The sequence below is a fragment of the Nannobrachium achirus genome (genome assembly GCF_963921795.1).
Source record: "Nannobrachium achirus genome assembly, chromosome: 16".
Lineage (NCBI taxonomy): Eukaryota > Metazoa > Chordata > Actinopteri > Myctophiformes > Myctophidae > Nannobrachium > Nannobrachium achirus.
The window spans coordinates 22,300,968-22,328,401 of record NC_137823.1 but is presented as its reverse complement, the minus strand read 5'-3'; the positions used below and the strand labels follow the sequence as shown (position 1 = coordinate 22,328,401).

General features: G+C 45.2%; 1 protein-coding gene across 3 annotated transcripts in view; it reads left to right on the top strand.

The window, feature by feature from the left end:
• The window catches only part of adgrg6 (adhesion G protein-coupled receptor G6), a 196,172-nt gene that overhangs the window by 143,754 nt on the left and 24,984 nt on the right, over positions 1-27,434 (top strand). For 2 of the 3 annotated variants that reach the window (XM_080744043.1, XM_080744042.1), the window contains 5 exons: positions 709-814; positions 2,572-2,722; positions 3,199-3,331; positions 11,208-11,309; positions 20,117-20,272. In XM_080744043.1, coding sequence (XP_080600169.1) covers positions 709-814; positions 2,572-2,722; positions 3,199-3,331; positions 11,208-11,309; positions 20,117-20,272 — 648 coding nt within the window. Of the gene's footprint in view, positions 1-708; positions 815-2,571; positions 2,723-3,198; positions 3,332-11,207; positions 11,310-20,116; positions 20,273-22,574; positions 22,638-27,434 lie in introns of all 3 variants that reach the window. The other variant, XM_080744044.1, reaches the window with a different exon arrangement.

Genomic DNA, 27,434 nt, shown 5'->3' with positions numbered 1-27,434 from the left:
CGAAGATCGCTTCACTTGGATTTTTCCAACTGGGGCGAAGAAACGAGGCGACCGTTTCTGTCGTTCGCGCCGCCCTGTTCGGATCGTTCGCGCTGTGCCCAGTCACGCGTCGTCTCGTCTTTGCATTCACTTTGTATGTAAAACTATCAAGGTTTGAACACACCATGTTAGATCTTTAACCCTTGAGAGTGTAAAATGAAACTAAATGGACCTAGCTGTATGGGCCCATTTTTCCATTTTACGCTTTCAAGAGTTAAAATATTGGTGTTAAACATCTGCATTGCTTAATTTACAAGAGTCTACACAATTAGATCATTTAGAAGAATTGTTATTTTGATCAACGTTTGACTGTTCACTGTTATTTCTCTTAATGGTCAATACAGAATCTAATCGTGGACAAAATCTTCCAACGACAACAAAATATTCTAGGTTTTGGGTCTGAGAGGCTAATTCACATCAAATGGTCGTCCGTGGCTCAAATGCCGAATAAATAATGTACTCTGATGTGAAAGTTTTCTTTTTCTTTTAATTTCCTGAAAAATGAACATTCTGGAGCTGGTTTCTACCCGACAGCAGAGATATAGAGTATCTGCAGCTGGAAGCACACTGCGGTGGCACAGAGGGACATGTGGACACAAAATGGACACATGGTGAATGGTGCTCATCATTCATCAGAGTCCTGTGGTTGTTGTGTGTGTTGCACTGCAGGCGTCCCAGCTCTGATCGTGGGCATCGTGGTGGCGGTGGACAAAAACTCCTACGGCAGACAGGAGTACGGCAGAGGAGGAGACACGGAACAGGGCTCCTCGGAGTTGTAAGTAGTCATTCTACTCCTAATAGAGAAAATACAGTCATAGTTTGGTTTGGGAAAAGGCAGCATAGAATTAAATCAGTTAGCGAGCATGTGCTTATAATGTTGTTATTTTTTATCATAATACCCAATTACTGAATGTCAAGTCTCCAGGTTTTCTTCAGAATATGTATGAATCACTGATTTACTACGACCCTATGTATGGCACATTAGGGGTCCACTGGTACTAGGGGTTCTCAAACGTTTTATTTGCAAGGACCCCCATTTGTACAGTCTCAGAGTTATAGACCTATTATGGTCATTCAGGGCTAGCTCTTTATTTGTGTCTGGTAATGTGTTGTCCACTCATTTTGTATGTCCGTGGCAAAACATATTTTGACCAAAATGTCAACCACAAGCCACAGACGTGGTGGAATTCTCCTAGTTTAGGGGGGGTCAATAATAAAAACATGTTGACCTTCCCCCGTGTTCCAGTCAGCGTCCAGTCACAATGGCACGTCATCAAAACAAACCGTAACCAAGCCGCAGCAAATTGATTAAAGAGATGCTTCACGTTCAAACATTGTGTTTGTGTTCCTTTTCCTTTTTTCATTATTGTTTTATAATTGTTTTGGAAAATAAAAAAAGCAATTGATAATAATAAAATAAAATAAATGGAATTAAAAAAGTTATCGAAAAAACACAGCCCCCACACATATTAGAAGGACAATATCAGTCACCAGAGACTAGAACCAAGGACAGGTGTTTTCAATTAATCTTAACTTTGGTTTGAAGTTACAATGGGTTTGTGTAGCATGTCTGATAAACATAAATATCAAATATCTAAATACTGAATCCAGTAAAAACTGTCTGTGGGGCTGAGTAGCCTGAGCAGATGTTGAAATGACCCCAAACATCTCAGACAGAGAAGTTAACTTTTTTACATTTTTGCTTTAGCATCCCTTTCCACTCGGGAGAACCGGATTCGAGTCTGTGTGTGTATGTGTGTTTGTGCGTGTGTGCGTGCATGTGTGTGTGTGTGTGTGTGCGTGCGTGCCTGCGTGTGTGCGTACGTGCATGCGTATGTGTGTGATCCGCTGTCTTTTGCCACAGGTGGAGTGGGGGGGGGGGAGCGAAGGTCGCTTCACTTAGATTTTTCCAACTGGGGGCGAAGATACCGAGGCGACCGTTTGCGTCGTTCGTGCCGCCCCGTTCGGATCGTTTGACCCCCCCACAGCTGATGTCGGCATGGAAAGCAAATTCACAGGAGCATGCATGGATCTCTTTCAATTTTTAAAATCGCTTCATAATTGACCGATCTATGAGGAATCAATCTGCTGTTTTTCATTGCTTCATATAGATGCGTGATCGCGATGCGTCGCTCAAAAAAAAAGAAAAAAAGAGCTCTCGAAGCACTACATCATGGCATGTTGACAGCTTTTTTAAGAAAAAAACTGGAGACACAAATCAAAAGTTTTCCACGGACGAGGCCAAGTCCTACCACAGACACATTTGTCTGTGTAACGCCCGGGATTTCAAACCTGGGTCTCCTGTGTGAAAGTCCAATATCTTAACCATTGATCCAAAGGGATATCCCTATGGATCGAGGGAGATACTAGAGTATTGAGGCCATCAGGCTGAGGCAGTGAGTCACTCTGCTACATACAGACATATTGATGACCCCTGGTGTGCGTGCGTGCGTGCGTGTGTGCGTGTGCATATTGGCAGCTGTTCAGAAGCGTGCTAACATGTCCCGTGTCTTGTGTCCCTCTGTGTGTCAGCTGCTGGATCCAGAGTGCGGCGGTGTTCTACTCCACCTGCGTGGGCTACTTCTGCCTGGTGTTCCTCATGAACGTGGCCATGTTCATCGTGGTCATGCTGCAGATCTGTGGACGCAACGGCAAGCGCAGCAACCGCACGCTACGAGAAGAGGTGTGTGTATTAGTCTGTAGAGCAGTGGTCTTCAACAGGGAGTCCGGGACCCCTAGGGGGTCCTCAGAGTTACTAGTATAGGGGGTCCTCCAAAACTGAGTGATGGAACCTTTTTCCCATTTTTTATATTAAACACTTGAACTCTAGTGTCCATAATCTGAGAACTTTAGCCAAAAATAGCAGATCTACAAGCTTGTAGATCTGGAAATCTACTGTCTTGCCAATGGCAGGACGTGTGAAGTTTTGAAATGGTACATCTGTAGATACCATGGATGGATGAATGGATGGATGGATGGATGGATGGATGGATGGATGGATGGATGGATGGATGGATGGATGGTTAAATGATTGGATGGATGGATGGATAGATACTGATCAAATAGGGTGTTCATTTAACAAAAAGACACAAAAGGTTGCACTGTGGAGATAAGAGGTGTTGATATGTTCATTGTATTCCATCCATGTACCACCACCAGGTGCTGAGGAACCTGCGCAGTGTGGTCAGCCTGACCTTCCTGCTGGGGATGACCTGGGGCTTTGCTCTGTTCGCCTGGGGGCCGGTCAACCTGGCCTTCATGTACCTGTTCTCCATCTTCAACTCACTGCAAGGTAGGTCAACCTGGCCTTCATGTACCTGTTCTCCATCTGCCGTGTACAATGTAAACCATATTCAGATATTGTGTACTGTACTCTCATTTCTGCCCCAGACTTAGGGTGTTTTCCAGAAGCCTAAAAGTTGCATCAATAATTTAGCCTCTGGGTGTCATCATTAACATTCCTTTTGTTAATCTAGTGGCTAGAAGACAGTGACCCTTTGAGTTTCAGATAACCTCTTGTTTGGATAGGAGACCACTTGTTGACCTGATGGTGCTAATCTTATTACCAGGCAGATGAAAATCTGGGGTCTCTGGACCAATAGAATGACAGAATGTGTCTCAACAAACGTTGGAAGTGTAAAATCTAAGGAAAATGATGTATTTGTGTGCCATTCACCGAGAGCCATGAGGCTGTCGGGCGGTCTGGAGCCTAGGCCTCTACTTAGGCTTCATAACTTGTACTCTACTGCAATAAACCAACCGAGCTGGAAACTCTGAACCATCTCTCTGTCTGCATCTCTGCCTGCAATTGCATGTCTCCTCTTAACTTCTCCTCCAAGCAACAAAGGTTGAGAATTGTAGTTCAAGAGACGATCACTAGGTTTGAATAAGCTTTATTACCAGAATGGAAGCAGCAGGAGAGCATTGAACAGCATAGCATATAGTGCAGTAAGAGAGTATTGAACAGCATGGCATAAAGTGCTTACTACACTGGAAGCAGCATAACATCTATAGAGCTCCTACATATCCTATAAGCAAGAGCATTAGTATGGCGTGGATTCTGCTCGGGTCATTTCTCGCTGACCCCCGCTCACATGTTACCATGTGTATCGGGGGCATAACCTATACCAGCGATCGATGACCCGAGACCCCCCGCGGGGTCTGAAGCAGAACCTAACGGTGGCGCTGGGGTGGAGGCGGGGCAGCAGTTAGCGCAGCAAGACTGAGCTCCTAGCTGACAAACCTAAAGAACCCTGGGTAAGGGGGAGGGACACAGGTCCCGGCCCCCGCAGCGGCGCTCGCACCACGTGATCGTTCTCGAACTCGCTCTTGTCCCTTTGGTCCGCCGCATCATTTCAAGAGACGATCACTAGGTTTGAATAAGCTTTATTACCAGAATGGAAGCAGCAGGAGAGCATTGAACAGCATAGCATATAGTGCAGTAAGAGAGTATTGAACAGCATGGCATAAAGTGCTTACTACACTGGAAGCAGCATAACATCTATAGAGCTCCTACATATCCTATAAGCAAGAGCATTAGTATGGCGTGGATTCTGCTCGGGTCATTTCTCGCTGACCCCCGCTCACATGTTACCATGTGTATCGGGGGCATAACCTATACCAGCGATCGATGACCCGAGACCCCCCAAAACACTAACAAACCCCCAACACAAGCAAAAGCTCAGAATCCACTGCCAGCGCAAACCAACGGTGAGGAAGGTTGCTCTGCTGTAAGTAAGCGACTATGCTGAGCACAACTCTACTGACTAGCCTTAATACTCTAGAGCGATGCCATAAATAGAAGCAATAGCGATAGAAGCAGTGGAACTTTATTAATGGAATAACTTTATTATATAAAATTAAGCGACAAGCAGCAATTAATTAACACTCTACCTAAAGTGCCACCCCAGTAACCACCTTGCTTTGCATACTGAGAACCTGGAGCGCGCATATAAACCCATAAGAGAAAGAAAACGCATAGCCAACACAGCCTGAAACAACATCTCTGCATGAGCGGTGAGGAGAATAATTTGGCAAGCAAGCGTCCTGTTGATAAGCTGCCGCGTCAGAGCGGCCGACCTGGCAGTCCACCCGATGCTTCGTGGATTACTCCGACTGGGCAGCTTGATTGCTCATCAGTTTCTGTGCAAGAAGAATCTCAGGCTTGCTGAAGCGGATGTACCGCACGTAGGCCGCTGATGACCATCTGCCCAGCGATTTTAGAGTTGACGAGGGCACCAGAAGAGCTGCGGTTGTAGCCGCTCCGATCCTTAGGGAATGCGGCGTATAGAGTGTAGGCGGAAGGCCGCAGCTCCGGCACAGCTCCCTCAGTTTGTCGCCAAACCAGGCCCGCGTCATTGGTTGCCCAGCGTCAGTGCGAAACAGGGGGTCATGAGGCGAGGAGATGGGGCGGACAGCCAGGTATTTCATCATGGAGGTGAAAGGACAAAACAGAGAGTTAGTTTTTGCTACAATCACCGGTGTTCCTTCACTAAATTTATCTGTCTTTGATTGTTTTAGCAAAATGGTGTAATGCATGGACTCTATGGTTAAGTCAGAAAAACATAGCTCCTTTCTAGGATCGAAAGACAGCGAGCTGGCCGTGTATTCCCCGCACCTCAGGAAAGCATAGAAAGCCATAAGGAGAACAGCCTCCAACATGATATTTGTGTGCTGAGAAAACATGCCTCCCCTTAGCCTCCCCACCAGTTTGTGCAACACCGTGATAGTTATAGGTAATCTACAGTCATTGCCTTGGCCGTGGTCTTTTTTGAGTCCGTTGAGCAGCAGTTGGATGGCCGGGTTACCTAGGATGCTTGGTACGGTGGGTTCGAGGCAGCGGAGGTGAAATTGCACGCCAGAAATGAGCACTTTAATTGAGGGGGGCTGTAACTTTCTAGACTCATAAGAATGCACTATAAAAGCGCACACAATAGGAATATTTAAAGGTAGAGGAGGACAAGCAAAGCGGTCACAGAAGGAACTAAAAAACCACCATGCTGAGTCATAAGCTTTAATAGTTCTGGGGGCCAGGCCCTTCCTCATATAATATGCGGCAGCATCCAAGAGGTTGGCTAGGGGCCTTTCCTGCACTAATCCAACACCAGTTCCACAAAGGCGGGAACCTGCAGGCCGTGGGCCGCTGCTCCTGGGCACAGAGAGCGGAACTCCTGCAATTTAAAGCGGGACAGCGCGTCAGCGATGCAGTTTTCCTTCCCCGGAATAAAAACCGCATGCATAATAAAGTTGCCTTGGAGTGCTAGCCAGGTCAGGCGTCTCACAAATTTATTAATTATGGCAATAGAGGAGCGGCCTTTGTTGATGACCTGTACCGTTGCCTCGTTGTCACACATGACTGAGATCCTTTTCCTAGCCCACCTGCCTCCCCACAATGATGCTGCCGCCACAATGGGGTAGATTTCATACAGAGCAGTTGATTTACATGCGGGAGATAAATCGTGCATTTCTACTGGCCAAGCGCTGGCGAACCATTCCCCGTTGAAATAGCCCCCGAAGCCTATGGACGGGGCCGCGTCCGTATAAAAACGCATGGACTCTGAGGACTCGGGCGCGTCATTATAAAAGAAAGAAATGCCATTCCAATTATCCAAAAAAAGCCCCCAGAATCTGAGGTCGGAGCGGCTGCCTTCGTCTAACTCTATCATTTCCCTCAAGTCCTTTTTTGACGCTGACAAGACAATTAACCGGGAAACGAAAGAGCGGCCCTGGGGGACAATGCGCATAGCGAAATTTAAGTGACCTAATAAGGATAGCAAGTCTCTTTTTGAAACGGCGTTGGCTGCTGCAACTGACTTCACTATAGCTCTGATGCGCACTCATTTTTCTATAGGCAGCGCTGCTTGCATAAGGATGCTGTCGAGCATGATACCTAAAAATTCAATGCGCGTGGATGGCCCAACGGTTTTTTCCTCCGACAGCGGAACCCCGAGCGAGTTAAAAACGTGGCGCACGATAGAAATACACCTAGCCGGCGGCGACCATGCGTAATCGATGGTCAGAAAATCATCTAGCAGATGGAGCACAAAGGGGAGTTTATACGTATTGTTAAGAATCCAGCATAGTGCCTCTGACAGCGTATCAAAAATCCTCGGGCTGCTGCGGCACCCAAAGGTCAGTTTAACAGCGAAAAAATATTTAGAGCGCCACCGTATGCCGAACAGATGCCACTGCGAGGGATGGAGTGGCATGACTTTAAAAGCATCAACGATGTCTGCTTTGGCCAGCCAAGCCCCCGAACCAGCCTTTTTAATCAACTGAATGGCGTTGTCTACCGATGCGTAAAAGAGAGAAAAAGGTGCTAACGGTATCAAGCTATTAATGCTGGGGATAGGGCTGTTGTGCGGCGCGGACAGATCGAAGATAAGGCGTTTTTTTCCAGAATATTTCCTAGTCGCTACCCCTATAGGACTTACTCTAAATAAACTGAAAGGGGATTTGGCGAACGGGCCTATTAGGTGACCTTTCTTTACTTCCTTCTCCAGTAGCTCATCTACGACCGCGGGCTCCGACAGCGCTGATTTGAGATTCATACACACATGAGACATTTTAGGTAGCCAACATAGCCCCGCTAAAAACCCCTGAATGAGTCCCGTAATCAAATATTTAACCCAACATCTATTAGGGTGGTCAGAGAGGGCAGCAGAAAGAGCCGGGACATCCACTGGAGTTGAGGGGTGGGTCACTTTTATTTTTTCCCACTCTTGGGCGCTGGGCGCTGCCTCCTTGGACAAACGGACCTGGGGTGGTTGTCTGCGCACCAGCTGCAAATATGCATGTATTTACAATTGGGAAAAGTGCACACATTCTCATTGAACTGAATACATATGGGGATTTTTCGATTAGGATCGTACGGCACCTGTCTAGAGTTAGCTGGAGCCTGCGGCCCGAATCCCATCTGCTGCTGGCGCATGGGGGGAGGGGTGGTCTTGACCTGCGCTTCGTTGGCAAGGGTTTTGGGGCAAAGATCGGTCCTGTGGCTATAGGAGCCGCACACCGAGCATGACAGAGGGGGATGGGCGGAGAAGTGGCGGCTAATGAGACCGAGGTCCAGAACGGCCCAGTCGATCCTCTGATTGAAGCGCTGTATGTGCATGGCCGATTTCGAGGAAAAACTTTTATGATACTCATAAAAGAGCCCACCCCTGTGTGTGTAAGCCAGGTCTGAAATAATCGATAGATAATTATCAAGCTCTACCCTGCGCTCGGGGTAGATCTCGCACAGTGTGTCTCTGAAGACACTAAATGCCACGTTAAATTCAGCGAGGGTTAGAGATTTAGTGAGCCTGGGGTCGCTATCCTTTAAGATAACAGAAAAATCTCCACAATCCACAAAACGTTCGGCTGTTGACTCAGCTGCACAGAGGAGGATCTTCACTAGGTTGACATCCTGACCTGTCAAGGCAAGCAAAGCAATGCAAACTTAGAGCGCGGCTACACCTAACCAGCAATATAAGCAAAAAATGCCACACTTTACCTGCTAGAATCTGAGAGCGCAGAGCGTCTGGAATGGCAGCGGCGGGAGACAGGAATGAAGATCCCGTAGCTGGTGCGGGGACAGCTGTCCCTAGATTCCGGCGCGGCATGCTGCTGAGGTTGTCGGATGGCTGCTGCTGAACGGCCCCAGCGAACCCGGCGGATGGGCGGGCTCCTGACTCGAGCGAGACGAGCCGCTGATTCATCCCGCCGAGGGCGTCTTTGACGCCCTCGGGCCAGCGCCTGCAGTACCACCGCGGAGTCCGCGCTGGCGGCGGGAGCGCCTTCGGGGATGGCGGGAGCCTCTCCCGGGTTGGCGGGAGATCCTACGGACTTCACGGGAGATCCTGACTTTTTCTTCTTGGCTGGGCCGGTGTTGTTCACCTTTGCCGTCCTTTTCCCGCGGGGTTTAGTTTTAGGCACTCCGGATGGCTCTCCCGGAGCAACTCGATCAGCATCCAGTAAAAACTGGAACAGAGCCTCGTGGCTGAGCCCGGCCGGGGCGGACAGCCCGTTCGCATACAGAACCTCCAGGATCCTGTGAGGTGGCCAGTCAGCAAGCTTTGGCTGCGGCTGCTGGTTGATCCTGGCGCTGCGGCGGGGGGTGGGGGGAGGATCCTCGCCCCCGGCCTCGGCGGCCTGGGTGTCGGGAATGACAACCTCTTCTTCGTCATCATCGAAGACTTCACCTTCTTCATTGTCCAAAGCCGGGGCGAACATGATGGACATGGTGAGTAGAATTAGCAGCCAGAAATACCTCATCGGCAGCGGGCGGCGAGCACTCTGTGTTGAGACGGCGCGGTAGTAGCAGCGTTGTAGCAGCAGCAGCGTTGTAGCAGCAGCAGTTAGCGCAGCAAGACTGAGCTCCTAGCTGACAAACCTAAAGAACCCTGGGTAAGGGGGAGGGACACAGGTCCCGGCCCCCGCAGCGGCGCTCGCACCACGTGATCGTTCTCGAACTCGCTCTTGTCCCTTTGGTCCGCCGCATCATTTAACTCAGTCTCACAGTAACTCCAGGTCTGTTGTATACTGTGTCGATTATATACTTCACATCTTCAACTCACTGCAGGGTAGCTGTTACTGTCTGTCTGTCTGTCTGTCTGTCTGTCTGTCTGTCTGTCTGTCTGTCTGTCTGTTGATCAGACACGTGCACACATAGACATCGAAGGGGGCCTGAGACCCTGCCCTTTTATCCTTCTGTAAAAAGTGCCCTCTCCAGACCATGAATGCAGTTTTTACTATGGTGAAAGAAATGCAACTGTCCTCTTTCCATGCCATACCTGAAGGCAGCATTCAAGAGAATTCCCTTGTCCAAACTCTCCTGACCTTGAATGCAGCATCTTATGTTGAAACAATTGCCCTCTAGGTGTAGAAATCCATGCCGTTACGCCACATCTCCAGTATTGACTTGATTATGCTTAGTTCAGTGTGGTATCAAGCACCAAAAATGACCGACCTCGCTGCGACACGTTGTGAGCTTGGACGTGCTATTTTCACAAAAAGGCCCTTTTCAGCCACTGCCTCTCTAACATTCTCTGCACGTCCCTGTTGTTGGTGTCTGCATGTCTGTCTGTTTCTGTCTGTCCGTTTGTCTGTCAGTCTGAATGGACTATCTACCTCTCATCAATATTACCGCTTAATACTTTTGGTCAAAATTATTTAAAGAAAAAATGCATCTCTGATGGCCACTTAATATTTTTGGTCACAATTATTAAATAATTGCATCTCTTAGGGCCAGTTAATACTTGTGGCCACAATTATGAAAGAATCCATCTCTTATGGCCAACTCTGTCTCGTAGGTCTTATGTGTGTTTGGAAAAGAAGACATAAGACACTGTAAATTCTACATTTACTTAAAGGAGCTATAGTCAACTTTTTCTTGAAAAACGGATGCTAAAATAAAAATAATGTTTCGAAAATATTTTATAAAAAAATAAGCTTCATATATGTGTTTCAATAAAAAAATGACCACAAAAAGCGTAAAATAATGATAAAATAATAATTTTGGCCCTTTGTTTACATTTACAGGGCCCGTACTTTGTTTACATCCTAGTCTGTAGACTAGGATGTACACCTACAATGAAAAAGTTGACTATAGCTCCTTTAAGTAAAAGTACAAAAGTATTGGTATCAAAATATACTTAAAGTACCAAAAGTAGAAAGTACTGATTATGCAGACTGACCCGATTCACAAGTTTTCAAATGTATACAAATATTTAGAAAATTGCAGATCTGACAAGCTCACAATAACAACGAGTCACATTGTGAGCTTGTAGATCGCCTATTTTCAAATGACCGAAATATATACATATATATAGGGCTAAAGTGGTTACTGTATGTTTTGAAATAATAATCAAAATCTATAAAGTATCTACAGTAGTAACTCAAGTTTTCAAATAATTGTAGTGGAGTAAAAGTACAATATTTGTCTCTGAGATGTAGTGGAGTAGAAGTAAAAGTATAGAAAATTGGAAACACACCACTACAGTAAAAATACTTGAAAATTGTACTGTGTACTTGAGACAAGTAATTTCATCTTAGGTTGCACTCGGGTCAGTGTTGCGCTTTGAAAATGGCAGATCTACAAGCTCACAATGCATCTATCTTCATAATGCAACCAAGTGTAAAATCTGCCATTACAACGCCATTTGTCTGTCTGTCTCTCTCTCTGGTAGGTTTGTTTATCTTCGTTTTCCACTGCGCTATGAAGGAGAACGTGCAGAAACAATGGAGGAGGTACCTCTGCTGTGGACGCTTCCGATTGGCTGACAACTCAGGTCTGTCTGTCTGTCTGTCTGTCTGTCTGTCTGTCTGTCTGTCTGTCACAGGGGTCGTCAATATGTCCATACACAGACGTGTTTTTTACACCATTATATTGTTCTTATTTTGTCACAAATATGGGTCAACAATGTGATGTCACAACAGGTCAGCTATAGACATTGAGGCGTTACATACTGACTGACTGACTCACTCACTCACTGACGGACAGGATCTGCCAGGTTTCACAGTAAAGTATACTATAGTATAATAATACCCAATTACTGAATGTCAAGTCTCCAGGTTTTCTTCAGAATATGTACCAGTAAGACTCCCTAATCGGGAGATAAGCGACCGTAGGTCGCTTATCTCCACAAATAGGGCAAAAATGTGTTTTTCCTAAATCTTCCTAATCCATGTTGATGACATGAGTGTAGACATGCTGTGTAGTGATTTTCTTGATTTTAGGGCAAAATCTGTAGGAGTTACGGCATTTTATGTGAGCTGCAGTGGAGGGGGTCCTCCACTGGGGGCGCCACCACTTTTGCATCCGTTCTGGAGCACCAGGAGTCGGTGGTCCCCGGGAATTCCCCGTGAGCAGCCCCGTTGGCGTGGTCATTTGGTCATTTTTGCACATTTGGTCATTTTTTACATCTGGGGGTCCCCCAGGGACCTGGGGGTCCTTGGAGCTCCGGGGGTCCTTGGAGGTTGTAGTTTGGCAGGCAAGGAACGTGTGTGCAAAATTTGGCATGGATCGGGGCAACGGTTGCGGAGATATGAGCAGGGCAAGAGTGTGACGTGTGAGGTGTGACAGACAGAGGGACTGACACTACTTACACTACTTACACTACTTACACTTTGTGGAGGTTTTGATAGTAAATGCGACCTACGGTCGCAATGACACTGATTTATGGCACATCCCACTAATACTATAGTGGTTCTCAAATGTTTTATATGCAAGGACCCCAGAGTGTACAAATGGTTCAATTTGTGCCGTTCAACTTTCTTGGAACCTTGGTTCGTTCTTGCGAACCAGCCTCGAACCGGCTTGCGTTTCCACCAGACTGAACCAGATTGAACCAGAGGAACCAAGGATTTTGTGGTTCCCGTTCCGAACCAACTTTTACGGTTCGGAACCAACCCAGTGCTTGGTGGAAAAGCTCACCTCTGGTTCATCCCATTGGGGGGAGAAAGAACCCGAACCGGTTCTTTGCTGGTCAAAAAGCGCCCTATGAGTTATAGACCCGTTATGGTCGTTCAGGGCTATCTCTTTGTCTTTCTGTTAATATTATTATCCCCTTATTTTGTATGTCCGTGTGGCATTTTCTTTTCTTTTTTTTTTTTACAAAAATGTCTGCCACCCCTGGTCTGTCTCCATCCTAATCTGTCGTGGGTAGATGTTGAACCTAGGATCAGTTTATTTAGACTCATTTATTTGACAGTTTTGACGGGAATTGAAATCAGCACCATGATGGAATCCATCCAGACACCCCCAAGCAATGTAGAGCAAGGCTTTATTATTAAAACATAAAGCCTGGGCTGTCTCCCCTCAGTCCCCTGTGGCGTCTGGAACCATAACCAAGCTAAACGCCACTTCAACAAACTGCGTTGTCCTCAGGTCTGATGCCCAGTTCCATTTCGTATCAACTGCACTGTGTCCATGACCGGAGGTCCAGCGCAAATGGGTTGGCAGAGGAGTATAAAGCAAAAATTAGGTTTCATGTTTTAGAGAAAAAGTGGCCCAAATCTCTTTAAATGTGACTCAGTTCTTTTTAAATTGTATTTACACTTTCTTTTGTACACTCTCCACTGTCCATGGTCATTCATCTCTTTATATATTTTTGGTAATATCATTTTCCGCAATTTTTTTATATTTATGGCAAATATTTAGTAAAGATAAAACCATGGGTCTTTTTTCCCACCCTTATCGTCATGTGGCGGACACATTTGCAGCATGCCTTCACAACACAACGCGCACTTCAACTCAAAATTACTCTAATTAAAAGTGATTCAACCTCATGTTCAGTCGGTCGGCGCTGAGGATCATCCAGTGGCCAACTTGCCGACGTGCGTCGACAAACAAACATTACAGTGAGTCAGTGAAGCAGTGGCGTTAGTTCACCCAAAGCTAAGGTATGGCAACATGACTGGTGTCACACGAAGGCGCACGTGCATGACACCAGTCATGTTGCCATACTTTAGCAACAGGTAAGTAGTAGATAGTAAGTAGTATTTTACCGCAGGCACAAGTAAGCAATTGACTGCCACACTTGAAAAAATGGGACGCTGCTGCTAATTAACAATAATACATTGCACCTGTGCTGACCTACTGAACCAGGAAATAAACCATTTGTCAAGATAGGGGGGGAATACAAGTGTTGTGGAGAATACTAGTAAGACACCTCAGGGTGACATGCGACCTCGCCCTAAAGGGCGAGGTCGCGCCAATTCTTGACTATCTGGCCAACCACAGTGTTTCTCTGACGATTCTAGTTGTTATCATTCTGGGGGGAGTTTGTTCATGTTTTTGTGAGGGTATCAACCCTAGGAGACACGGGGAAACATGCAAACTCCACACAGAAAGGCCCTATCGCCAATCCCATCGAGGGTGTGAGCGATGGGGCCTAAACATGGAAATGTGGAGAACACTATATATGGAGATAGTCCAGTCCATCATGTCATAATGGGACTACCGTCATAGACAGTAGCCATTGTTAGGCCGGAGTCAATGGCTGTGTCTATGACGGTAGTTCCATATGAAATATTGGACTAGACTATCTCCATATATAGTGTTATCCACATCTCCATGTTAGGACTCATATATGGGCATAAAAAGTATGTCATGTGACATCACTTCCTGTACAGACAGTCAGCCAATGACTCCGGCCTAACAATGGCTACTTTCTATGACGGTAGTCCCATATGACATGATGGACTGGACTATCTCCATATATAGTGTTATCCACATTTCGTGTAGCCGCCCTGTACAGGAAGTGATGTCACAACTCGCTGACATCACACTGACATCACAGAGGATACGGAAGGACGGTCACGAGGATACGGAAGGAAGGAAGGAAGGAAGGAAGGACACTCAAGCGACACGATTCTTCAGAGTATATGCGACCTTCGGTCGCAATAATACCTTGCAAAAGCGATAGTTTTGTTCTAATTTGCATTGTAGTTAGTTTAAAGTTATTTAATAACAGAATAATAGACGCAGATAGTCATAGAGACATTCATGAAGTTTTTTTAAGAAGTACATTTTATTTATTTTTCCCCCTGGAGCCAAGGTATGACATCTGCCATACCTTTACAAGAACATTCTCAAAGAGAACACCAGCACTCACGGAACAGTCTTTTTCTGTTTCATTTTATATTAAGGTCGGCATGGTACACTGCAGAGCAGCCAGCAGCAACGAGCGCGTTTCTGCGTTTAAGCCTTCATCAACTGCCATACCCAATAGACGCCTTTGCAGTGAAGAACGATTATTGGCAAGAAATGTCAGTGGATTATGGAGGAGAGTGAGTCATGGTGGGAGGAAGGTGATGGTGATGAGCAGCAGATGAACGAAGCCAGAGTCAGTATGAGTCACTGAACGCGCCATAGAGCTACAGTATGGTAATTCTAATTTGGTAGATTCTGAGTATATCGCATCTGAAGGGTGCATTTGAAGCAGCCTACGAAATGGGACAGGTCTCTGTGCTTCTGTGACCTAATACAGTGGTTCTCAACCTTTTCAGGCCGCGACCCCCCAAATAATCATGTTTGAACTGGGGACCCCCCCACCCGGTAACATGTCATTAGGTCGAACACCCTTTAGATCGACAACCAAACTCTAACCCAAACCCTAATCCTAACCTCAGTAAAACTATGCCTAACTCTAACCCTAACCCTAAACTTAACCTCAGTAACCGTGACGCGGGGGATTATCTAACCCGTCGACGCTCGCGGGTGATTATCTAACCTGCCGACGCTGTTCGACCCAACGGGAGTTCGACCTATGGGGCAGTTCCCCCCACCCTGCACAAGCACTTGGAATTGTAAGAGTTGGCATTACATTTAATTTGACTCGATCTATTCCATTGAAAATAGCCGATCTACATGCTATTCTCACAAATTCTGCCTGTAATACGGTATTTGACAATTTGACCAATGTTTGACCAGAGCAGGTACCAAAAAGGCCTTAAATTGTCACTTTAGAATTGTGCAGATACCCTGTATACACTTATACTGTATGATGGTCTGTCTACTGTTGAGTGAGAAAACAATGTTAACATTTGGCTAAACATCTGGGGACCCCCCAAAATCAGGGCCAGATTTACCCATCAGGGTGCCCGGTGCTTGGACCGAGTTTGGTGCCCCCCCCCCCCCCGCCCCACCGGGGCGCCCGCCCGCGGAACAAACTGATAACGGTGATCATACTGCGCCTCTTTGACTCCTCAACAATACACATTATTTATTGTACAATACAAACGATATTTCCCATTCCTAGGTTTAACAGGTGGTCAACCCAGTTCAAAGGAGCTTTCACATTGCAACATTTCAACACTCACTTGCTTGTGGCACTCGTTGTTGGTGTGGTGTTGGTGGAACCACATCATCATCTGTGCTGCTATCACCATTGTTGGCAGGTTTACCTGAGGGTTGGAATATAAATAGCTGTTGACTGACTGACTGCTCTCCAATGTACAGTACGTACATTGTATAGAACACAATTCAATGTGTGAGCTTTATTGGCATGAGAAAACATACGTTAAGTTTAAATTGCCAACACTATAACACTCACTTGTAGTCTGTGGCACGTGTGGGCATGGGAGCAGTGGCATGACTGGCATCACATCATCCCCTGTGCTGCTGGTGGGTTTACCTACGGGTTGTAATATGTAGATCAATTATCTGTTGACTGACTCAACAACACACACATTCATTCATTTCTATGTTTAACAGGTCAACACAATTCAAAGGATCTTTCACATGAAACCATACAGTAGGTTTACATGCAACACTATAACACTCACTTGTAGTCTGTGGCACATATGGGATAAGATATCAATATAAAATAACTGTTGATCAAAAAAGCACAGCACTGTTGCATACAAGGTCTGCTAAGAGGATTTTAAACCCAAGAAAGTCTTATGTCGTCCTTTGTGCAGTGCAGTGCTCAATTCCTTTTGGTAAATTAAGCTTTGATGATTTATTATTAATTAGAATATAACTCAAATGGAGTTGAATGATTGCACTGGCAGTAAACTCAAGACCCGCGTGACGCAGCCAATCTGCAATCACAGTTCCACGCACGTGATTGCTGGCTGCATTATAATATGCCTAAATAAGCTTAGTCTTTTCTAGGATCGCCTTTTAGTAGACCTTGTACCAGTGAACTGTACCGTCATGAAACTGTACCTTTTCCTATGCAATCTTCTAATAAAGTCTATCAATCAATCAATCAGTGCCTAACTGACTAAATAACTTCCAATATGAAAAGAGAATATGGATATTGAAATCATCGATCCCCCCACAAGGCTTTATGAACGGCTCTGACCCTAAAAATGTAAGTAAAAACACACACACACACACACACACACACACACACACACACACACACACACACACACACACACACACAAAGACCTCACATACAGTGTTGCCGTGGTCTTGGGTCGCGCGCCCCCCTAAGTTCACACTTCGACAACTGTTTTAACAAAGAAACGAGCCTATTATGCATATCAATACATCTGTATAGTTAGTAGGGATGTTCCTAGCGACTAATTTCACTGACGTGTACACGACCGTTTTGTAATCGAATACACGATTAATCTAAAATTAATTGTTTTTTTATTTTTTTATTGTAATTTCACACAGAAAATAGCCAAAACTGAGCACTTCGATCTATTAGGGCAAACCTCGTTTGAAAAAAGTATCAAGAGTATATAAAAGCCTTTTAAAATGTTATATAATATTGAAATCTTGCTCAAATTTATCAATTACGTCATTGCGTGAATCTGGGTCAGTAATAATTAGCGCATCAGTCTCAGCTGGGTCGCTAGACTCGCTATAACAGCTGATGTCTGTCTGACTGGAGTCGCTATAGTAATGAGCAACAGCTTTGTTCAAAGTTAGCTACATAATGGTATTCCATACTCAGCCAATGTATGATTAAGCATTCTCCTTGGCATGTTCTCACCTCAAAATATGGATTAATTCATGGACCGGATCACAGATGCAGCGTGCAGGCGAGTGATTCACATCCAGTATGTTTAAGATACACGTCGCTTAATTGCCATTAATTTACTTGCGCAGCGGACAGCCTGCCTGGTGTGTGGCTGCGTGTCAGCGCGACCACTGCAGCGCGCAACAGTCAGTCAGACTGTCACACAGACAGGCATGCTCCGCAAATCAACCAAGGGATTGCTTAATTTGCTTGTTAAAAAGTAACATTTTATTAAGACAAGACAGTAATATGGGCGCAGAGTTTAAATGTTTAATAAAGTTAATATCTCAATAATTAAAAATATATTTAATAGAATAATCGAATTGTATTTTCAAAACGAATAGTGGTTTTCAAACCGTGTACACGGATAACCGTGTACACGCGCACATCCCTAATAGTTAGGTGTTGAGCGACTTCGCGACCCCCCGAACATTGAATCACCACTGCTCACATACATTGCTTGTTTGTATAAACTCCATCCATGTAACCACACACCCTTAAACAGGCGAGAGACTGCCCAAAAACATTATGTTTAATGTATACATTTGTATTAATTACCATCATCATCATCATCTGGTGGTTGTGTTCGAGAGCGAGACTTCACGCCGGCTGCCGCGGCGTCTTGGGGATGACACCCGGCTTGTGTGTGCTTGTCTCCCGGGGCTGTGTGGCCATCAGCGTCGCTGCTCGTGGAGGCAGTCAGTGGAGCTCGAACTGACACAAAAACACTCTTGCTTAGGAGTCCAGCTTGTCCCTTACGTTTCTTTTCGTAATCTTTTCTTTTTTGGCTCCCACTTGCCTGTTTTCTAAATGCTGGGGAATCATTCTCTGAGTCTGTACACACAAGTGAAGTGGGGTAAACAAGGAAGTTTGAGTGATTTCGCGCGAAGGAACGTGCCCCGAACGTGCCAAGCCAACGGACTGCTGGGAGTGTCACATGATCAGGGCCGGATTTATCGAAGGGCACACACACACAGGGCACACACACACACACACACACTCTCTCACACACACACACACACACACACACACATACACACACTTCGATAGTAGATCCTCGCTGACCGAGCAAAAAAAAAAAAAAAAAAAAAAAACATTGTAAAAAAAAAAAAAAAAAAAAAAAGGGTGCCCTAGGATGGTGCCCCCTTGTGGTGGTGCCCGGTGCTGCAGCACCTTCAGCCCGTTCATAAATCCGGCCCTGCCCAAAATAATTTGGGGACCCACATGTTGAGAACCACTGAGGGAGGAAGATGATGAACAGCAGATGAAGGAAGCCAGAGTCAGTATGAGTCACTGAGCGCGCCATAGAGGGCCTCATTCAGACAATGACTGTGTGTGAGTCAGTCAGTTGATTCAGAACAATTGGAACAACTCAATGAAACGATTTTCCCTTTCTTTCTTTTTTTCACTTTAAAATAAGTGTTAAATAACCCCGATAGCTCTTTAGCAAGAGTCTTCAACAGGGGGTCCGGGACCCCTAGGGGGTCCTCAGAGTTACTACACGGGGTCTTCCATATCTTTGTGTGATAGAAACCTTTTTTTTTTCATCTCCTTTTTTATATTGACTACTTAAACCCTAGTGTCCATACTTTAGCCAAAAATAGCTGATCTACAAGCTCAAGCTTGTGAGCTTGTAGATTGGCTATTTCCGCCAAAGAGCTTTGGTGTAGAGGGGAAAGGAGCAGACTAAGTACAGAGTCAAGTTTATTAAGTATTGATGGTTCAAGTAAATATATGAAAACACAAATTGACATGAATCCAAAATACACTGATGATTGTGCTGTCAAAAGATGAAACTATATGGAATCTATGAACAGGTTGTGGGGGTCCCTGCTTCATCTCTCTCTCAACTAAGGGGTCCTTGGCCTGACAACGGCGTTGGAGACCCCTGCTCTATTGGAAGTGAGGGGGAAGCAATAGTTAAACCCTACCTGATCCGACCACAACAAACAAACAATTCCTCTTGGGTTGAGGAGAGAGATTTTGGAGTCAGCAGCGTGTAGTTGACGCTGTGTTTTTCTCCTGCAGGGGCGTCAATTGGGTATGGCAGGGGTATGCAGCTGCCATACCCTGGGTCCAGGGGGGGAAATAAAAGTTACTTTTAAATATAAATCCATGAATGTCTCTTTGTCTATCTGCGCTGGTTATTATGTTGTTAAAATACAGTAAAATAACTACAAATGCAAAATGTAACTTAATGGTCACTTGCAAGGTATTATAATTATATTCTCCACACTTGTATTCTCCCCATCTTGACAAAATGGTATATTCCCAGCTTCCGCAGGTCAGCTGCACAGGTGCAATGCATTATTGTTATGGCACGTTCACTAACATGCCAAGTTTAGCTGCACCGTTCCAGGCTGCCATATCCATCCCAAGAAACCGTAGAAACCTGTGTAAAAAACTGACAAAAACCATTTTTTGTCAGACATAGTGCTGCGAGGCGTTGTGAGCATGTAGATCTGCTATGTAGATCTGCATGTAGATCTGCTACAATAGAACCGTGTTATCCAAAATGTAATGCCTATTTTCCATAAGGACTCCCATCTTTGCCATACCCTAGCTTTTGCTGAACTGACGGCACTATTTCTCCTGCCTCCGTTGTTTTCGTCCAGACTGGAGCAAGACGGCCACCAACAACACCAAGAAGGTGAGCTCGGACAACCTGGGCAAGTCTCTGTCGTCCAGCTCCTTTGGCTCCAGCACGGCCAACTGGACGTCCAAGGCCAAGGCCACGCTCAACCCCTTCACCAAACGCCACAGCAACACAGGTGAGAGACCACGCGCGCACGCAAGCTAACACACGGCCCCTACCAGCATCAAATTAGTAGTGTAACTAGTGTTCATTTTTCATTTCGGTTAAAGGAGTAGTTCACCACCAAAATGACTTTTTTTCTATTGATTACTTATGCCATGGAGAGTAGAGTTCAATCATATTTTTTGGTTTTTGTCACATTCCTAAGACAAAAACTTAATTCGAGTACATTTACCCCCATTGATTCCGGATGGGGACCCGTTTCGAAACGGGTCCCCATCCGGAATGAATGGTGGTAAATTTATTGTTATCACATTTTTGTCTTAGGAATGCGACAAAAAAACTACAAATATTATTGAACTCTAGTCTCCATGGCGTGACTAATCAATAGGAAAAAAAAGTCATTTTGGGGGTGAACTACTCCTTTAAGGGAAAGTAAAGGGAGTATTTTCTGGTCCACCCGGGGAAGTGGAATTGACGTAGCGATTTAACCACAGCGCAGGGAAGCTGTTAGGGGTTAAAGTAGAATTCCGGACCAGCTGTTTTCTTACCTTACTCGGATGTTGTTGTATCCAAGAACGACGTGGCACAGGTGGAAAAATTACATAACTCCATCCTAAGCACACCGTAGCTCTGAGGTTTTACTGGTAAATCGCTTATCGTCGTTGTCGAGTGGAAACCTCGTATCTCCAAGTTTCAAATTTGCACGTTCTTTCGCAAAGTAAAGCCCTTATTCATCATGCAAGGCCTTCGCTCAAAAGTAGTGAAAACAGCCGATCTACAAGCACACAACGCCTCGCGATGCGAGGCGTTGTGTGCTTGTAGATCGGCTGTTTTCACTAGTTTAAATCATTTTTAAAATGATAAATACAAAACAAACGGTTTTGGACACCTGACAACGACGTTATATTGATTGCTCTGCAGCCTGGAAGTGCGTGGACCCCCTGAATCGGAAACGCCGCTACAGTATGATTTTAACCCATTAAAACCCGGGGAAAGCATCTGTGTCGTTTTTAGATTTTAGCATTGGCTATTCAAAAATAGCAGATCTACAAGTTTGACGAGTATTGATTTAGAAGGCATTTGTAGAATTGCCTTCAGGTTTTAGTGGGTTAAAGATCAGTGAAATTGCCACATCTGAATGGCTTACAGTAGTGATGTCACAATATGAACAATATGTCGGCATTCCGTTTCCAAGACTACAATCATAAACAGGCTATTGCTCCGTCAAACTTTTAAATTTTAAAGGAAATGTTCTTTATTCCATTCCAGCTACGTACATGGCCAAAAGAGTCCTGCTGGGCCCGTCTGGTCCCTCGTTCAAGCCACTTTAGCGTTCACTCAAGCTCACACACGCACAGGCACTCAGCAGGCAAACACACACAGATTATTTGTGAGTTACAGTAATGCGTGTTGTCTCATCGCGTGCCACAACACATTTTTTGCATTGTTTAACCAACTTGAATGAACATCAAAGTCGGGCCAATACCACATCCAAGTTTCAATGGAACTCACTCTGCTCTCTGGGGATTCTACACGCGGTCATGCCTATATTGTTCCAGTTTGACGTCTTGCTTGGATGTTTTTCATTAGCTCTCATTTTACAAACTAACGTGTCATTTCCTCTGACGTACAGAGGTGTCACTGTTTACAACATCATGTGTTTTTTTATTGAATATTTTATTCGACAAAAATGGAGAACAGTAAAGGTGGTTGCACACTGCTGCGTTTTTCGTTGCGAAATGCGTTTTTCAGGGCAAGGAGAGAGAGAGAGATAGAGAGAGCAAGGGACCGAGTGGTGCGCGAAACGGGCGGCAGTGTGCAAACGTGACATACTCTAACGTGACGTTGCGTGCTCCGAAATTCAGTCCGATATTCTGCCCGAAAAACGCAGCAGTGTGCAACCAGCTTAAGTATAGTCAATACAAAAAAAGTGCAGTACAGTTAAACACCCTGCCTAAAAGGAGCATCCTCGGAAGTCCTTGGTATTCTATTCATGGACATAACAAATAGCAAGCAAAAAAAAAAACACATTCAAAAGTCCTCGCAGTTATAAAAACACTATATTATAATATGTACAGGGTAGGGGAAACAAGGGGGTGGGCTAAGGTAAAGGGAAGTGCTCACTTCTCGCCTGTCTATGGTAAGTGATAACTACCTCTAACTCTGGCCTCCTGAAAGGTGAGTTTTCAGGGAAGTTTTGAAGGAGGCCAGTGAGCTACATGTTTTAAGTGAAGTTGTTAAGTTGTTGGAAGTTGTGTAATTTGCTCTGACGTGTGCTGTGTGTGTGTGTGTGTACTTCTGTGTTTGCCGTGTAGAGAGCTCTTCGGTCCATTAGCGACAGAGAGAGAGAGAGAGAGAGAGAGGAGGTCCAAGTGGAGGTAAAAAGCTGATTGGCTGAGTGACTTCCTGCTTCTCACACCGTGTGTTGTGATCCACCGTGTTTCTGTTTCTATGGTCAATGCTGGGCTTGGTTTGTCTTTAACATGTCTGACACGTCCTTAACGATTGGCGGTGCATGGGGGTTAAATTTGAATATTTTTTAAAACTAGTTGTTTTGTCGGATGCTTCACATTTCTGAAGCCAATGTTTCCCAATGCAACGACTTTCAACTTGCAACAGAATCCCCACGCTGTGCCGACCGACCTGCAACGAGGGGCGATTCAGTTGCAATTTCACTCTGCAACGTATTGCAGCGGTTTCGTTGCATCGTGACTCATTGGTGTGACCTGCCCTGGGCTTATCAGGCCGACATTGACCACGAAACGTTTGGAAAACCAGCCACTGATCTGTGTTGTGATTGGCCCCCTGTTGTAATTGTCCACTGTGATGTCATACAGGGCTTTCCCATCTTCTGTTTTTTTCTTAAAGGATCCCTATCTAATAAGCCTTATATTCCTTAATACGCCTACATTATAATTGCCCTCTATAACTAACATTTAAAACACTTAAAATATTTGAATTTATTTCAGAAATAGTCAATCCTTTATTCAAGCGGGAGAACTCCCGTCGCAAGTTGATGATTTATTTTGTCCATGTATGATCCTGGATTTATGGAATGCAAGTTATAATTATAGAGGGCAATTATAATGTATTAAGTCATAAAAGTCTTATTAGCACGCAGGGATCCTTTTTTAACGACATGAGATGACCTGAGTGGGAAGAGCTTCATGCGTGTACCCCAAAGCAGGTCCAAAGACTAAAAGCCTCCACCCACTCAGATACTCCTGGATGAGGAAACAAGCACGTCCCCAATTGACTGGCTTTCACGCTAACCCCCCCTGCCATCCTTATCCTTAACTTGACGTTCCCCCCAAATACATAAAACAATGACAGGCTAATAATAAATCTGCTTGTCATTAGATTTAATAACTGATAATTATCAGCGTGTGCAGCTCTTTGAAGTTAACACCGAATGTTGAGGATAACACTGGCACATCTTGAGTGTGTCTGCGAACAAGGCCAAGTGTGTGTTTTTTGTGTGGGATATAGCGTGACTGGAAGTGTGTGGTTTTTTTTGCGTGGGATAGCATGCCTGGATGGAGATATGAGAGAATGGTGGAACTCCCGTTGAGAAGAAGGAATCTCTGTTTGCCGCGTTAATTGGCAATCACATAGTCCAAATGTTTGCGTGCCGTGCTCAGCTGACAATGGCTCGAGGATCAAACAGGCGGTTTTAATCGACTCGTCTCGTCTGAGGAACGTTCCGCGCTCACAAAATGAGTTTCAGAGCTTTTATTAACCCATTTAGGCCTAGAATTATTGAATGCTTTAACCAGTGAAAAATAGCAGATGTACAAGCTCACAGCGCGGCACCGAGTGCCGCGCTGCGAGAGCTTGTAGATCTGCTAATTTTGAATAAGAGGTGAAAATGTGTGCAAATCTTTGAATATAAGTATTTTCAAAGCGAACGCTTGTAACTAAAATTTTGCTTCTGGGTGGTCCCTGGAACTAGATATTTTGAGATGGGGGTCCGTGGCCAAAAAAATATCATTTTGGGGGTCCTTCACATGAAAAGGTTTGAGAACCACTGACATAGTAGTCTCTCAAGAACAGACTAACTGAGCTCCAGTTAAGTGAAAAGGACCTTTTCTTTGACGATGGCTGGCCAGATTGCTGACATAGAAACATTGGTTTTTCAAAAAGTCTTAGAAGGATTCAAAAGACACTTATAGAATCGGGTAAAAAATCTAATTTTCACGATTTTTTCAAAAATAGCAGATCTACAAGCTCGCAGCGCGGCACTCGGTGCCGTGCTGTGAGCTTGTATATCTGCTATTTTTCAATAGTTAAAACATAAAATAATGATACACAATAATGTGTACCCGTTCTAAATGGGTTTTAATGCACCACAGCAGCAGTCATGAGGACAAGGTTATGTCCCTCAGGCCCTCGGCACTAGTTTAGAACCACTGACGGAGGCCTGCGGCCCTGCGGGGGCCGAAACGCGTCTGTTCCACGTTAATTCACAGCTTAGCCTAATTTACATGATTGAACGCATGAGTCATCAATCTGACTCTTGACTCCGCATAGTTAGCTGGGATTTCGTGGCCGCATTAAAGTTAAATCATTTTTTAAGAGTTTTGAAAATAGTTACATATGTGAAATGTCTCAATCCAAAGTATGCTGTAGTAACATTTTATTTTTGAAATGTGTTTATTGTAGTGCTTAGACAGTGTGTCGGAAAATTAACCGTATCGTCTTTCACCCCAATTTGGAGTTTTTCTGATCAATGACAATATTATAATCCCTGCGGACCATAAAAAGTTGTCCTTTAAGAACTAAAGCGAAGGGAAAACCACTGTTGTATGCAGAACAATTGTAAAACCTTTTAAAGGGCGACTTTACAACAAAAGAGTTGGTCTATATTGTCGTTTGGAGAACATCTCTTCTCCAGGCAGCAATGAAGTGAGTCAACATGGTAGCGGAGGTTCCTTCATCCATGTGTATGTTTATTGGGTTTTTCTTTCCCCCAAAAAACCTCTCTGGCACAAACAGTTTGCTCTGGCCTGTCCCGCTGTCTGCCTCTCCACTACAAAAAGCATGCAGAGTCCGGCCTGTTATTGTTGCCGACGGAGTGCCGACATTCAGGGGTGTCGCACCAAATTATGGGCCCTGGGTACAAGGATTCACTACGGGCCCCCCATGATGTTTAACCCATTTAGACTGGGAAGGCATTATTACGCATTATTTTGTCCTTTAACTATTGAAAAATAGCAGATATACAGCTTGTAGATCTGCTATTTTCTCTTTAAAATTTTCAAATCCTTCTAAGGTTTGTTAAAAAACCTGTTTCCTATCTCAAAATATTTAGTTCCAGAGACCCCCCCAGACGCAAAATTTGAGTTACAAATGTTCGCTTAAAAAAACACATACATTCAAAGATTTGCACACATTTTCACGACTTTTCAAAAATAGCAGATCTACAAGCATGCAGCGCGGCACTCGGTGCCGCGCTGTGAGCTTGTATATCTGCTATTTTTCAATAGCTAAAGTATAACATAACTAAGGCCCCTCCCTTCACCTTGGGCCCGAGTAACTCAGTCCCACTTTTCCCCCACTTTGTGACAGCCCTGGTTATTGTTGCCGACGGAGTGCCGACGTTGAGCGAAAGCAGGCGGTTTTCACATTTGTGTCAGCGAGGCAGGCAGCAAATTGGTTTGGACCTCATAGGTTACGGGGAGAGGAATTGCTTGTGGATGTTGCTGATCTGGACGTCTCACTGCACCACTTATGTTTGCTCTCTCTCTCTCTCTGGGAGGAGCGGTGTGTTGTATGCTGCACTCACTGCTATAGACCACACAGAGCATACAGTAATGATATGGCTGGCACTGCAGAACTCCTATGTGATGCTCCGTGTGTGTGTGTGTGTGTGTGTGTGTGTGTGTGTGTGTGTGTGTGTGTGTGTGTGTGTGTGTGTGTGTGTGTGTGTGTGTGTGTGTGTGTGTGTGTGTGTGTGTGTGTGTGTGTGTGTGTGTGTGTGTGTGTGTGTGTGTGTGTGTGTGTGCGTGCGTGCGTGCGTGCGTGCGTGCGTGCGTGCGTGCGTGCGTGCGTGCGTGCGTGCGTGCGTGCGTGCGTGCGTGCGTGCGTGCGTGCGTGCGTGCGTGCGTGCGTGCGTGCGTGCGTGCGTGCGTGCGTGCGTGCGTGCGTGCGTGCGTGCGTGCGTGCGTGCGTGCATACTGTATGTGTGTGCAAAATGCATCAAAAGTAGCTGATCTGCAAGCCTGTACTGTACATCTGCTACTTTTGCTGTTTTTGAATCCTAAAAAGTAACTGTTTAGGTTTCCACCAGATGGAGACAATATACTGTGTGTGTGTGTGTGTGTGTGTGTGTGTGTGTGTGTGTGTGTGTGTGTGTGTGTGTGTGTGTGTGTGTGTGTGTGTGTGTGTGTGCGTTTGCGTGTGTGCGTTTGCGTGCACACGTTGAGAACTGACGTGGAGAAACTGCGCTCCAAGGTTTATATTGAGTTTGGCAGGAACTACAGTGTCGTATGCCCAGCTGTACAGTCCTCAAACAGCTGTACAGTCCTCAAACAGCTGTACAGTCCTCAAACAGCTGTATAGGCCTCAAACAGCTGTATAGGCCTCAAACAGCTGTACAGTCCTCAAACAGCTGTATAGGCCTCAAACAGCTGTATAGGCCTCAAACAGCTGTACAGTCCTCAAACAGCTGTATAGGCCTCAAACAGCTGTATAGGCCTCAAACAGCTGTATAGGCCTCAAACAGCTGTACAGTCCTCAAACAGCTGTACAGTCCTCAAACAGCTGTATAGGCCTCAAACAGCTGTATAGGCCTCAAACAGCTGTACAGTCCTCAAACAGCTGTACAGTCCTCAAACAGCTGTACAGTCCTCAAACAGCTGTATAGGCCTCAAACAGCTGTATAGTCCTCAAACAGCTGTATAGTCCTCAAACAGCATTCATTCACACACTTCGTCCAGGCAGACACGTGCACACTGTATGTGTGCACGTGTCTGAGCCCCTGCCCTTTTATCCATCTGTAAAAACTGCCCTCTCCACACCATGAATGCAGTTCTTACTATGGTGAAGGAAATGCAAAATGCCCTCCTTTCCATGCCATACCTGAAGGCAGCATTCAAGAGAATTGCCTTGTCCAAACTCTCCTGAACTTGAATGCAGCATCTTATGTTGAAATAATTGCCCTCTCTGTGTAGAAA